Source organism: Rhinolophus sinicus, chromosome 7, assembly GCF_057876585.1.
Source record: "Rhinolophus sinicus isolate RSI-liver-muscle chromosome 7, RSI-T2T, whole genome shotgun sequence".
Taxonomy (NCBI): Eukaryota; Metazoa; Chordata; class Mammalia; order Chiroptera; family Rhinolophidae; genus Rhinolophus; species Rhinolophus sinicus.
Window position 1 is genome coordinate 44,847,439 of NC_142507.1, and position 13,335 is coordinate 44,860,773.

At 45.8% G+C, this 13,335-nt stretch overlaps 2 protein-coding genes across 7 annotated transcripts in view; one reads left to right on the forward strand and one right to left on the reverse strand.

The window, feature by feature from the left end:
- Positions 1 to 9,000, forward strand: part of CTTNBP2NL (CTTNBP2 N-terminal like) — a 45,239-nt gene extending 36,239 nt beyond the window's left edge. For all 6 annotated transcript variants that reach the window (XM_019730424.3, XM_019730420.3, XM_019730425.3 and 3 more), the window contains 2 exons: positions 3,092 to 3,199; positions 4,353 to 9,000. In XM_019730424.3, coding sequence (XP_019585983.3) covers positions 3,092 to 3,199; positions 4,353 to 5,831 — 1,587 coding nt within the window. In that variant the 3' untranslated portion in view covers positions 5,832 to 9,000. The remainder of the gene's footprint in view (positions 1 to 3,091; positions 3,200 to 4,352) is intronic.
- Positions 1 to 13,335, reverse strand: part of ST7L (suppression of tumorigenicity 7 like) — a 122,550-nt gene that overhangs the window by 4,975 nt on the left and 104,240 nt on the right. The window lies entirely within an intron of this gene.

Consider the following 13,335-nt stretch of genomic DNA (forward strand, 5'->3'; position numbering starts at 1 on the left):
AGCATTCCTTCTGGGTATGACACTCCAAACGCTTGGTATGTTTTTTCAGCTCTCGATCATCCAAACTTTGGCAACAAACTGGGGTTTGACCAAGTTTGTAGCTGAACAGAGCGTTCTCTGTTTGCTTACTTAAGTGATAAATAGAAAGATTAACAGGTATTTGGGAAAAGAGAGAGCGAGAATTTACCTGGCTATAAACATAGAAGCCAATAGATTATTTTCATTTATTCCTAGTTTTGAGTTTCATTGCATTTTACTTCTCATGAAACCATAAACAGTCCATAGGGCTGTTTACCTTAAAGCTGTTCTACTCTACGTAGTAGGAAAGTGTGTGTGTGCGTGTGTGTGTGTGCGCGTGTGTATGTTTCCAGGTCTTCCAGCCCCTAGTTAGGAAAGCAGACCTGCACTTTGCTTTACCTCATCTCATTGGAATTCCAGTGCTTGTGATTTTATTCCCAGTCTTGTCATTTACTGCTCAAATTGGCCTGTAAAAGATGCTTGGCTAGAATCTGTATTTTTTTAAAAAACTATTGGTTAAGATTTATACCAACAAGGGGGGACATCAGCACAATTAGTAGGAAGCGTTTTATTCTGAAGGAATGGGTTAGCAGCTGCAGTTTGATGGACCTTAGTTTACTTTTATGGTTACCTGCATTAGAGAGCCGCCTGCTTACCATGCATCTGACAAATTGCTTAGGCTTAGGTCTTGCCCATTATTTTTCTTGTCCTTCACAGAGTCCAAATGAAAGGCCAGAGTGGAGGTTCTGAACCATGGATGGGCCTCGGATGTTCTGTGACACCTCCCCACCACCACCACAAAAACGACAGAATGCCAAAAGTTGATGCATTTTGTAGAACATGAACATTTCCATATACCTTTAATTGAATTCTCAAAATTGTCCAAGACCTAGAAAAGTTTAACCTCTGGTCTGAAATGAAATAACCTAAAGACATTTATGCCCCCAATTTAAAAGATGTCACTGGGCTCGAGTTAGGTGCCTGAGCTCTGCGGGGCTCTTACCTAATCCTCCAAGAAAATCCTTCCAACATCCCTGTTTGATGGGCAGCCCTTTTCCCACCTCACACATGAAATAGTTGTGCTGCAGGGCTGGCTCTCATGCCCACGGAAGGAGTAGTGCGGGGATGATTTTTGGCTGTAGGTGATTGGGTAGAGGAAGAAGTTAAAAATCACTCGGAATTCTTTAATACTGTATTTCGGTGTAAGATTCTTTCAATGTTATGTATTTCAACTGCCTATCTATCCTTGAGTATTTCATCAAAGTAGAGCACTGACTTTGTTAGACGTCACGTAGTACCTAATTTGGGGTGCCTAGAGTCCCAGTGTGCCTGAGAGGCCCAGTGTGTGCCTCTCTCCTGGGCACAGGTATTAGCATTACCCCCTTGGACTCAGAAGTGTTGTGGTTTGAACAGTGAATCACATGGTTACTCTGCTTATTATGAAAAACAGAGTCCCCTGGTCCACCTCTTCCCATTCCCGCTCCTCAGTATTCAGGCAACCGCTTTTTTCTAGTAATCATTTATTTTGGTAGCTAGCGTCCATATTTCTAAATAATATGCTGTTCTCTTGCTTTATCAATTTTAGATACTTATATGCCTTTTATTATAGATGTGGATTTCATTATTTTAAAGCCCACCTCCCTTTCCACCCCTACCATCTTCCCCAAACACATAATCCCCTTTCCTAACCCCCATTCTCTGTCATGTCTGCTCTTCCCAAGGCCTGAGCCTGTCTCATTCTCTGTCTTCAGAGGGTACACCTCTGGCTTATGCCCGTGCAGTAGATGCCTGGCTGCTAACATTCAACGTATAGAAATAAAGTTGAGGAGACAAATAACTCTGCTGAAAAAGAGACTTTGAGCCACCCCCTTGTTTTCTATTCCACATCTCACCTCTCCCCTGAATGCACCTCCACGTGCAATATCTCTTTGGGGCCAAGGGCAAAACAGCTTCCTTCCCCAGGCTAACGTAGTAACCATTCCTCCAGCCTCATTTTTTCTTCAAAATGTTTTTAAAATTCCTAGCCTGATAGTTTCTCTCTTTGTCTTTGTGGGTTTTTGTTCTTTTCCTTCCATTCCTACAATTTCAGAGGGCCCTCGGGAAGGAAAGGAACTGATCTACCACCTTTAGCCAAAGCCAGTCTTTCTATTAAATTGAAAATTGAGATTTTTTTTTTAACCAGAAGGAAGTACACCGAAATGTTTTTATTTTTATATTTCAAGAGGAGTTTCATGTCCTAGAAAATTTTCCCTGTACATTCACAGAAATTGTTAGTGAAGAGAAACGATGAGAAATGGCCATTGGGGGCGGCAGTGCTGTGACCGGTGGTCTGGGCCCAGGCACGAGCTACTTAGCAATCCATTGCCATTCGGAATATTGTGCAGTTAGAGGCAGGATTATGTGGCAAATGTCCCTTTCAATTTGTATTCCATAAAATTGGGCTTAATGCCTGCACCAGGGTAAGTGGAATGGGTAGGCAGGTTAATTAAAAGACCGTGTGAAAAATCTCCACTTAAAAATCCCAATGTTCGAGCCTCTTTACATGCAGGATGGAGTCAAGAGTCTTTTCACCTCTTCTCTAACTGGATACAAAATGCATGTTATTAATTAAGCAAGGTGCAGTTTGGATATCGCCCATCTGAAGTGTTTAATTGCAGGCCCCCTCTTCAGTGCCTCCAGTGATTTGAGCATTGAAGAGAGTACCTCGGCTTCCAGCCTTCCGTGGTCCTGTCTTGCTTCATCACAAACACCTGTCCCCTAGTGCCACCAAACTGACCTTCTGTTAATTCTCGGAAGCCTTCTCAGCCCCTGTAGCTAATTAGTTGCTCTCTTATTTACATGCCATTCTGTGCACACCTCAATAAAGCATGTATCTTATTGTTTCTACCACATAGCTTGCCTGTCTTTCACCCTACTAGACAATATATGTGTCGCTCTGGCTGGGATTTATTTACTTAATCTATCTCTGGAACTCTCTTGAGTGCTTTGATAGGCACTTAGTACTTAATTGTATTATTACAAGTGTGATTCCTTGATGTTGGGAAATGACTTTTCTTTTTTTGCTTCTTTAAAGGTGATCCTAGACCTTGAGGAAGAACGGCAGCGGCATGCACAGGACACCGCAGAAGGAGATGACGTCACCTACATGCTAGAGAAGGAGAGAGAGCGGCTGACGCAACAGGTGATTGAGGTGGAGGGTTCCCAGCAGCATTGGCCTAGGATAGCATTTCCCAGAGATTGTTCTGCAGGGTGTAAATCCGTCTTGCTCAAGAAACAGGGCTTTGTTGTCAAATAAACCTGGGAATTACTGGATTAAACAAAGTTAAACAGGTTTCTAACTGCAATTTCTTAGACCCTTTAGTAGGAAAAAGCATGTTGTAAGTCTTCAAGGATAAGATGGGGTATTCTGTGTTTAGCAAACCTGTGTTTTCATGAAAAATTTTTTTTTTAATTTATTGGGGTGACAATTGTTAGTAAAATTACATAGACTTCAGGTGTACAATTCTGTATTACATCATCTATAAATCCCATTGTGTGTTCACCACCCAGAGTCAGTTCTCCTTCCATCACCATATATTTAGGAAATCTTCTTTTGACATAGACCGTTCGCTGTGGGACTTCCGTTTCATAGAACACACTTTGGGGAACACTGACTTTGAGCAGTCAAACTTTTTTTTACTCCAGTAAGAAATGCATTTTACATCACACAGGCCTGAAACAAAAATCTCATGAAATCATACATCACCCTTACTGTTTCCAATACTCACTGATGTTTTCTGTTTTGTTTTTTAAAAGTTCTGGTCATGACTCACTACATTGGTTTCCCTCTCCATTAATGGGTCTCAAAGTTTGAAAAATACCGACTAAAAGGCTTCCTTTAAAAGGGGTTGGGATGACGATGAAAACAGACTGCCGTTTGTTTGTTTGTTTTTAAGACCAGAAAGAATTATTACTGAAGCTTTAAAGGTTTTGTTTTTAGCAGCATTCATCACAAAATCTGGTTTCTATGGCTTTCTGTTTTGCTTGGTTCTACTGCTCCAAACTCTCCACACACCTAAAACACAAGAATGGTTCATCTTCCCACTAATAACCCTGAGACTATATAAGAACTAGAAGAGCTTCCTAAATCGTCAAAGAAAGATTAAATGATAATGTGTACATTTTTGTGGCAGGTGTCCTCATATTTGGTCTAAGCCCATGGCGTACGTGATACTCCTGTGTGCCAGGAACAGTTAGCCAGGGCACTCTCCTTACAGTAGTTTTTCAGTATGTCTCTGTTGTTTTCCTCTAATCAAGACGTGTGGTGGCATTTTTTTGTTGTCATTGTTTTCTAGTTGGAATTTGAAAAATCCCAAGTAAAAAAGTTTGAAAAGGAGCAGAAGAAACTCTCCAGTCAGCTGGAAGAGGAGCGGTCCCGCCACAAGCAGCTGTCCTCCATGCTGGTACTCGAGTGCAAGAAAGCCACCAGCAAGGCGGCCGAGGAGGGACAGAAGGCCGGGGAGCTGAGCCTGAAACTGGAGAAGGAGAGGAGCCGGGTGAGTAAGCTGGAGGAAGAGCTGGCAGCTGAGAGGAAGCGTGGCTTACAGACCGAGGCCCAGGTGGAGAAGCAGTTGTCGGAGTTTGATATCGAAAGAGAACAACTGAGAGCAAAACTGAACCGAGAAGAGAACCGGACCAGAACCTTGAAAGAAGAGATGGAAAGTTTGAAGAAGATAGTGAAGGATCTAGAAGCTTCTCACCAGCCTAGTAGCCCTACTGAGCAGCCGAAGAAACCGGTAACCGTGTCTAAAGGCACACTGACCGAGCCTCCCGTGCTCGTGTCTGTATTCTGCCAAACGGAGGGTTCTCAGGCAGAAAGAGCCCATGCGAGCAACGTAGCCAAGGCAAGTACTGGGCTGCCTGGTCCCACCACGCCTACGTACTCCTATGCAAAAACCAATGGCCATTTTGACCCAGAGATACAAACTACCAAGGAGTTGGTTACAGGCAGCAGTGTAGAAAACCAAGTGCCTCCACGAGAGAAATCTGTGGCATTGGCCCAAGAGAAAACAGTGGAGAATGGTGGTTCTCCGGTGGGAATGGAGAGCCCAGTGCCAACGCCCAGTCACCTGCCTAACAGTGCGAGCTCACTGTCTCCCTGCAGCACTGCCTCCTCCTCTCTCTCGTCCTCTCCTTGCTCTTCCCCAGTACTAACTAAGCGTTTATTGGGGTCCTCAGCCAGCAGCCCCGGCTACCAGTCATCCTACCAAGTAGGGATCAACCAGCGGTTCCATGCAGCTCGGCACAAATTTCAGTCCCAAGCAGATCAGGACCAACAAGCCAGTGGCCTGCAGAGCCCTCCATCCAGGGATCTGTCCCCCACCCTCATAGACAACTCTGCCGCCAAGCAGCTGGCCCGAAACACGGTCACTCAGGTGCTCTCCAGATTCACCAGCCAACAAGGGCCAATCAAGCCCGTCTCTCCCAACAGCTCTCCCTTTGGCACAGACTATCGCAATCTGGCCAACACTGCCAACCCAAGAGGTGACACCAGCCATTCACCCACTCCAGGGAAAGTGTCCAGCCCTCTGAGTCCCCTGTCTCCAGGGATCAAGTCTCCTACCATCCCCAGAGCTGAGAGAGGAAACCCCCCACCCATTCCACCCAAAAAACCTGGTCTCACTCCTTCTTCATCCGCTAACACGCCACTGACCAAAACTCATTCCCAGGCGTCCTCTCTGACCACCACAGAAGACCTTGCGAGCAGCTGCTCTTCGAATGCCGTCGTCGCCAACGGCAAGGACGTTGAGATACTTCTGCCGACCAGCAGCTAGTCCCTAGGAGGGGGCTCCACATTTGACATTCCATCAGATTTCGTCCAAGAGCTCAGAGTCAAACATTGAGTCAGATCATGTTATTTATTTTGATAGTAGCTGAAATCATCTGTATAATACATTTAGTGTATTACACCTTTTTGTATTTTTTTAAGTAGAAACTGAGTAGTGTGGATTTTTATGACTCACTTCTTTGTACTATAAAGCTAGACGGGCACCTCAGAGATGTCTCTAGCTCAGCAGGCACCCTTGTGTTGTGATGAAGAAAGCTAATTGATTACCAAGTGGTGACTTGCTGTCTATTTGGGGACTAGAATTACTCGACACTCATTTTGAATTATGCAGAAGTGGTTCATGCGGATTTTTATTCCAGATCCCGACAAACATGTTTTAAAAAGTGCCTGAAATAAGACTGCCACGTGAGTGTGATTCTGCAGCAAAAACACAGAACGGCTCATTTAGTTGCAGAAAATGAGATCCTCTGAATTCTGAATGTTAAAAACCAACTCTGCTTTTTAATCCTGTCTTACTGTTTTTAATGCTACAAGCTTTGTGTTCAGAAACAAGGCTGCCTAAGCAGAATGGGAATCCTAAAGGTCGAGTGAACTTACAACAAAGCTGAACTTGGTAGAACCCATGAGAAACCCTCCTGAGCATTAAGCAGCTGGGTGCTGACTTTCTTGTACTTTTGAAAAATTAAGTCACTCCCAGTGTCCTGCATAAATTCTTGACTAGAACGAAATGACATCTCCATTCAAAAAAACTGTCTTCAGGCATCTACTGTTGAGTAAGGAACTTGTGATCCCAGTCACTGTTACTTGAATAGGAACTGGTTACTCATTCTGTATAAAAGTTTTGCAACAGAATGAGATCTTTATTCTGTAATCAAAAAGCAATAACTTAAAATTCACTCTCTTTGTAATATTACAAGTCAGAATTATATAGGTTTTACCAAATTGTTACACTTAATCCTCCAAGCTGCCAGCACGTGGTGTCTGTGTCTGTGGAACCAAATTAACTTTTGTCTAAATGGAAGTATACATATGTCTGTATAGATACACACCCCTTTACGTGTTTAACATACACCCACTTAACACACAACCATTAGTGTAATTATATCTTTGGAGTTTGCAATAGAGCATAAAGGATGAGTGGAAATGCGTGTTAAGATTACCTACCAAAGCAACTAGATGTGGCTGGGACCCAGCCAATCAAAGGTGGAGTCCTGTCCCCAAGGAGGTAGGGGAATTCCAGATGAAGGCAGGTCTTCAGAATCATAAAAAGGCCGAGCCCAACCAACCCCAGTGTCACAGAACTCAGCTGGCCATGTAAATGAGTGAAACTGGTCACTCAGTTGCGTGTGAGACAGCTGGGACTGGTGGGGACTAGCAAACCAAATGCCCAAGCCCTGTTTCAAAGGTCCTGCCCTGTTCAGCTCCAGCTGCTTGCTGCCGTGCAAGAATGCCAGACCTGGCTTACCAGCTCCTCAGATTTTTATGAAATCCAGATTTTCATGAGAAACATTCTCATTTTTAAATATCAAGAACTGATTCCAAAAAAAAAAAAAATTAAACACTTCTGCAGGTGGATTTCGTCCACAAGCTACCAAGTTGCAACCTCTTCCATTCTAGAAACTTCTGCCATTTCCATCATAGCAAGTTTGTCAAGATTAAAGCCTCCAGACTTTCCAACTTGCAGGCTCATAGGGCCAGCAAAGTCCATAGAATATCATTGAAGCAGGACCTGGTTTGCACCCCCACAGTAGAGGCCTCTCTACGTCCCAGCCTCACCTTTACTTGACCTACCTATAGCTTAACAATAGATCAACTCCCTGTGGCTGGAGCACAGAATGTCCGCGGTCCCATCCAGTTCCCTGTTTTAGAAAATTACTCTGAAACGTATGATTAACACCCTTAGGCTTATTGATCACAATCTCTATGGTCCAGCATTCTTTCCAGGCTCCTATCCTTGTTCCTGGGTTGCTGATGCCACCAGAGAGCCATGCAGACCCCGGAACCCTCAGTAGCCTCTGGAGGAACGCCCAGGTTTTCCCTTAAATACCCCAAGCCGGTCTGAGAATGTGAAGGTGTCAACCCGCTGCCTTCTCAGACCGCCGGTGCTCTGATAATAAACGCTTATTCTGTGGCCCAACTCCTGTGTGGGTCTATTGGCTGAGCGGCGCAGGCAGCAGAAGCTCCGGACTCTGTCGGCCTCTGGTTTCATAATAACTATCTCCCTCTTCCAAACAAGCCTGCCACAGCCCGCTCCAACATGGTGGTTATAGGATTTGTGTCCACAGGGATGGAGAGGCCTTGGGATCCTCACATACGTTCTAGCCAACATCTATCCAGCAGCCCCTGACGTCCTCCTGTCGTTTAAATCTATTTCTTAATCCAGTGTACTCGAGTCGGTGGAGGAAAGGCGTGACGGAAATTAATGTCAACGTCACAATGAACTATATTGGTGTCTCCACAGCTTATAGTTAGATTAAGGCAGTAACATCAAAAAGTAAAAACCAGTAATGCCCCAGAGTGTCTACCAAATGATGCAGGGGACATCTTAAACTGTCCAAAGCAATCATGCACTGAACTTGATTCCCACGCAAAGTCAAATGAATGGTGTTGAGATAGTAGCTGGACTTTGTAAACGGGACGGGGGCCACAGTTCCAGTGTTTGTTCTTACCTCTCTTGCTTTAAATGGTAATCTTAAAAGTTGCATTGTGCTCTTCCTTTGTTTTGGCCTAGATATATATATAGAGAGAGATACTATAAGGAAGTTTATTGCTTAGGAAGTGCACTAAATAATGTATTTCTTTTACAGTGTAATATGGGGGTGGGGAAATGAAAAAGAAAGGTGTATTTTTGCTAGTTGCCTATCTTCTGAGATAAATAAGCACAATACTGCAATGGATCCAATAATCCAGTTAGGTATTATAGAGTAGTATTTAAGTTGACTGTAGATCGTGTGTGTGCTAAGTAAAAGTTCCATGACTGACAGTTTCGGTGGTAAGCCATGTTGTGAAAGCCAAGTTACCGGTCAACACATTGTAATGATGTGCAACACGTCACACAAGCATTAACTCCTCGTTAACATTTGTAAAGCAAATGCACCGTGCAGAAGCCTTCATCCATTTTTATAGCAGATTACATTAAAACAAGTTAAATCATACTGTCTGGGGGAAAAATAGTCTTGTTTGTACAAAGTGAAGAATGTTGCACAAGAGACCTGATTTGTTGGAGAAGAAGCAAGTGGTGTGGAGGGAGCATTTGTTGGAGCCTCTAAAAACCAAACTAAGTCAGTGCCCCATGCAGGTCAGACCCCACACGGAGCTGGGACATGGCTTTTCTTTAGAACCTTAGAGCTGAAAGGAGCCTTTGCAATATCCAGTCTAATTTTTAAATCACATGGGGGTTTGGACCTTTTGAGAATCTAAGAAGAGCTAGAGTATCCCCAGAAAAGTGGATACCATGTTTCTCCAAAAATAAGACCAGGTCTTATATTAATTTTAGCTCCAAAAGACACATTAGGGCTTATGTTCAAGGGACGTCATCCTGAAAAATCATGCGAGGGCTTATTTTCCGGTTAAGTCTTATTTTCGGGGAAACATAGTATGCTTATATGTAAATGTGGTTGATGGCTTCTGGGGGAGCCGCTGTGACAAGGACGGCTGCTCTGGGTCTGCCCTCATTTTACGAATGACTAATGCATCCCTTGTTTCCTAGTGAAGTGCTGTCGCTGATTCATTGTTAGTAAATGCAAGTTATAGCCAGACATAAGCACTTGAAAATCCTTTAATGTACAAAAAGATGTTCCAACAGTGTGGATGTTTACACATCTTAATTTTCCAGCATTTAAGCCAATTAATGATCATTTCAGCAAACACTGGGTTATCCGTTTTCCCGAAAGCCTCAAGGTTAGTAATGCTGCCTTGTGTGTGTGTGTGTGTGTGTGTGTGTGTGTGTAAATTCTCAGGAGCGCTTCTGATGCTTAGTCCTTGAAACAATTTCAAATGTCTTTTAAAACGCAGGCTTCAAAATAGGATGTGTTTTCATACGGATGAGTCAGGTAGGCAATAAGCATTGTTCCACAGGAGTCATTTTAATGTAATTAAAACTAGTTGAGAAAACCTGAGAGCCTGTATCTAGCTATCTGCTCACGTTTCAATGACCAATTCATTGGTAAAAGCAGAGGAGAAAGGAGATGAAAATGGTTCTCAGACTTTATTGTGCTTCACTATAAGTGGGGAAGCCTGCTAAAAATAAGGATTCCTGGGGATTGGGCCTGGGGGCCCGCTGAGGCAGGTATTCTGAGGATCACCTTTTGAGAAATGTGCCTCAGAGCACTCACCAGTTCTTTCACAAGACCGTGTTATTTGCCTCTGACCTAAGGAAATGTCAACTCCTGAATCTAGTTTGCCAGAAGGTCAGTGACAGAGTCAAGAGTGCCCACTTGGGTTCCAGCACGGTCAGTCCATGTTACCTTACTAGTACGTGCTGTGAAGTCCTATTAGCCCCATTGTGTGGGTGAGGTCGTTGAGGAACCGAGATTTGGACCCGGGCCCTTAGTAAGTGACAGGGCCTGGACTTAAACCCCAGTGCTTTGTTTGCTCTTTCCACTACCTGTGTTTCCCAAAAGAGAGTGAACGTCCTGAGTCACTTATTATGCTAATTCCAGGCCCCCTGGAGGTTCTGATTCTGCAGTCTGGTGGGGCTCTAGATAATTGCCAGGGCAGTCTTAGGATGGAGCAAGTTTAAACCCTGCAGGACACCCCCACCCTCAGGAGTGCATTATCAGACCTGACCGTTAGCAGGTCAGAGAAGCTGAACAACAAAACATCTTATTCCCCTCAAGCAACAGATGTTTAAGATGAGACAGAAACCAAGGTAACTATGATGGAAAACAAGTTTTGTGTTCCCTGCCCTTGGGGTACTGTCTAGTTGGGAGAAACAAATGTTAACACAAAAAAGTTAACAGACAACTGAATAACACAAATGGGGTTCAGGTGTCATATGGGGTTATTGAAGGTGGTCTGGCAAAAGCGCTGGTAGAATTGAGGTGGCACAGGGTATCGTGGCTCTGTCCACACCATTGAAATGGAGGTCTCTGAGAAATTACTGGAAGTGCCACAGTAAGATTGGCTTTATCCCTGGGGAGTCACCTACTTAATTTGTCCTACTCACTAACAACATGGTGGGCAGCCAGGTCCCCTTCAGGAACAAAGGATTTATTTCCCTAGCTGGTGACAGTACACACCCCACGGCCAGAAGCCCCTTCTAGGAATTGCCTTAACTGAAAGAAATCAGTTTGACCAAGCTCACACCTCTTTCCATGGGCAGTTCATATCCAAAGACTGATGGAGTATAAAGATCTGCCCCCCTTGTCCCTAATCCAGGGAACTCTGAAGGGTCTTCCCAGCTTCAGCCCCCTGTAGCATTGGCTGAGCTGCAACTCAGCTTCCCCTTCCCTTCTGTTTCCTCCCATCTCTCCTTCCCCCTCTTCCCTCCTGTGGATTCCAAGGGTACTGCCTGATAAACCTGCATCTTAATGTCCGCCTCAGACTCTAAAGGAGGGTCCTCACATTTCCTTAGTAATTTAATCAACACAACTTTCAGTAAGGGGCAAGTTACTCCCACTTGACCGACCCACGGTCCTACAGCAGAGCAGGGCTGAGACTCAGTGGCACAGCGGGGATTCAGTCCTTTATTCCATTGACCTTCAAGTCCATGGTCCTTCCACGGGCCATAGTAGAGTCAAAACGCTGGTATAACACATCTGGGGTGTTTTGAATATTAGCTTCTTGTCAGTAACATAACTAAGAATGAATCCACTAGTTAGTTAGCTTTTGGGACTCAGCCAGGAGCAGGACGCTGAGGACAGGGTTTTGGTGAGGAGAGGGGAGAGGGATGCTTTGCCTACACACATAGAACCAGCAAATGGTTGAGCCAGAAGGAAGCTTAGAGACCCTTCATTCTAGCTTTCTGAATTCCAGATGAGGAGAGTGAGGCCCAGAAAAGCCAGGTGAGTTGTCCAAACTTCCACGTGTCTCGTTCATGGCAGAGCTCGGGCTGAAGAGTCCATCTGGCTCCCCTCCCACTTCTACCACCTGCGCCTCCCTGCGCTGACCTGCGACCAGGAATTGCGAGCCAAGCCTTGGCTGCTCCCTCGGGACCCGTCCTCTGACCTGATTCTCTCCAGTGCCGCGGCTTTGATCTTGTTCACCTGAGCTGCCCCATATTCCAGGCCTTGGCCTCTGCCCCCTGCCCTAGGGCTGCCTGCCATGCTCGTTGCCACAAAAACCCTGTCCTCCTTTCCGAACCGGTTTGACAGCTGCAGTGAGGACGGTGGAGCTTCTACTCCCAGGCCGTGCCTCCGTCTGTCCAGCGTTGCTTCTGGGCAGCACTCACTCATGGGAAGCATGCCGTGCTCCTCAGGTGTGGGCAAGAAGCCGCTGAAGCCACCAGCTTGTCTCCCCTCCCTGCTTGGAGTCTGACCTGCCACACCTGCTTATTGGGGACACACAGCTCTTTGTCCTGCGCCTCCTTTCCCACCTGGACCCAGGAAGGGCCTCTCGCTCTGCAAAACCTCACCCCTCTCCCTCCTCTGTAGTGTCCACTCTCCTCTCCCCTGCTCCCTCAGCCCAGCCAACCCAAATCAAAGCCTCCCAGGACTGTTTGGGCCTCAGAACAAACGGCGTCCTCAGCATGGGTGGGCGGTTTGGGGGGGTTGACTGCAGCATACAGGCCCCCTCTTCATCCTTCCCAAGTCTTGGTGAGTCAGCATCCCAGGGCCACATACAAGGCTCTTATTCAGGGCTTGCCTTCCTGCTGCTGTCAGGCCTTGGCGTCTCTCCCCCCCCACCCCCCCCATTCTCTATGTGGGCCTTATTCTCTATGGGAAAGCGCTGCTCCCTGCCCTGCTCAGCCTCCTTGCTTCCACCCACCCACACGCCCTCATTCCTCATCCCCATACCTTCTGGGAGTTTGCAGTCCCAGCTGGACACAAACGTAAAGGAGGTAGAACAACATAGAAGTGTTAAACGATTCAATAAATCCTCATTCACATATTTCCAACAGGTGTTTGTTGCTTCTGGCTCTGCAGGCCTGAGCTGTGTTGAGAAGGAGACACACACACACACACACACACACACACACACACACACGCTTGCTGTGCCTGCCCTTCATTGACTCAGCATGTGTTTATTCAGCACTGACTGTGTCAAGCCTCATGTTAAGGGGGAACAATTCTGGTGACGTGACATCTCAGGGCAGCACAGGCCAGGACGCAGCAGGTGCCCCATAGGGGTGATGGGGCCCCCAAGAGCCCAAGGAGCTCAGCAGAGCAGGGACATCTGTGGTTCGAGACACCAATTTAAATAAACACAAGGGCCAGGATAGTGGTTTGCGTGGATAGGCATGTGTGTGCAGTATGTCCACGGGACACGGGTGCGAAAGCAGGATGCACACGCGACGTTCAGAACGAGAGCTTGGTCCTTCTCCATGTGGC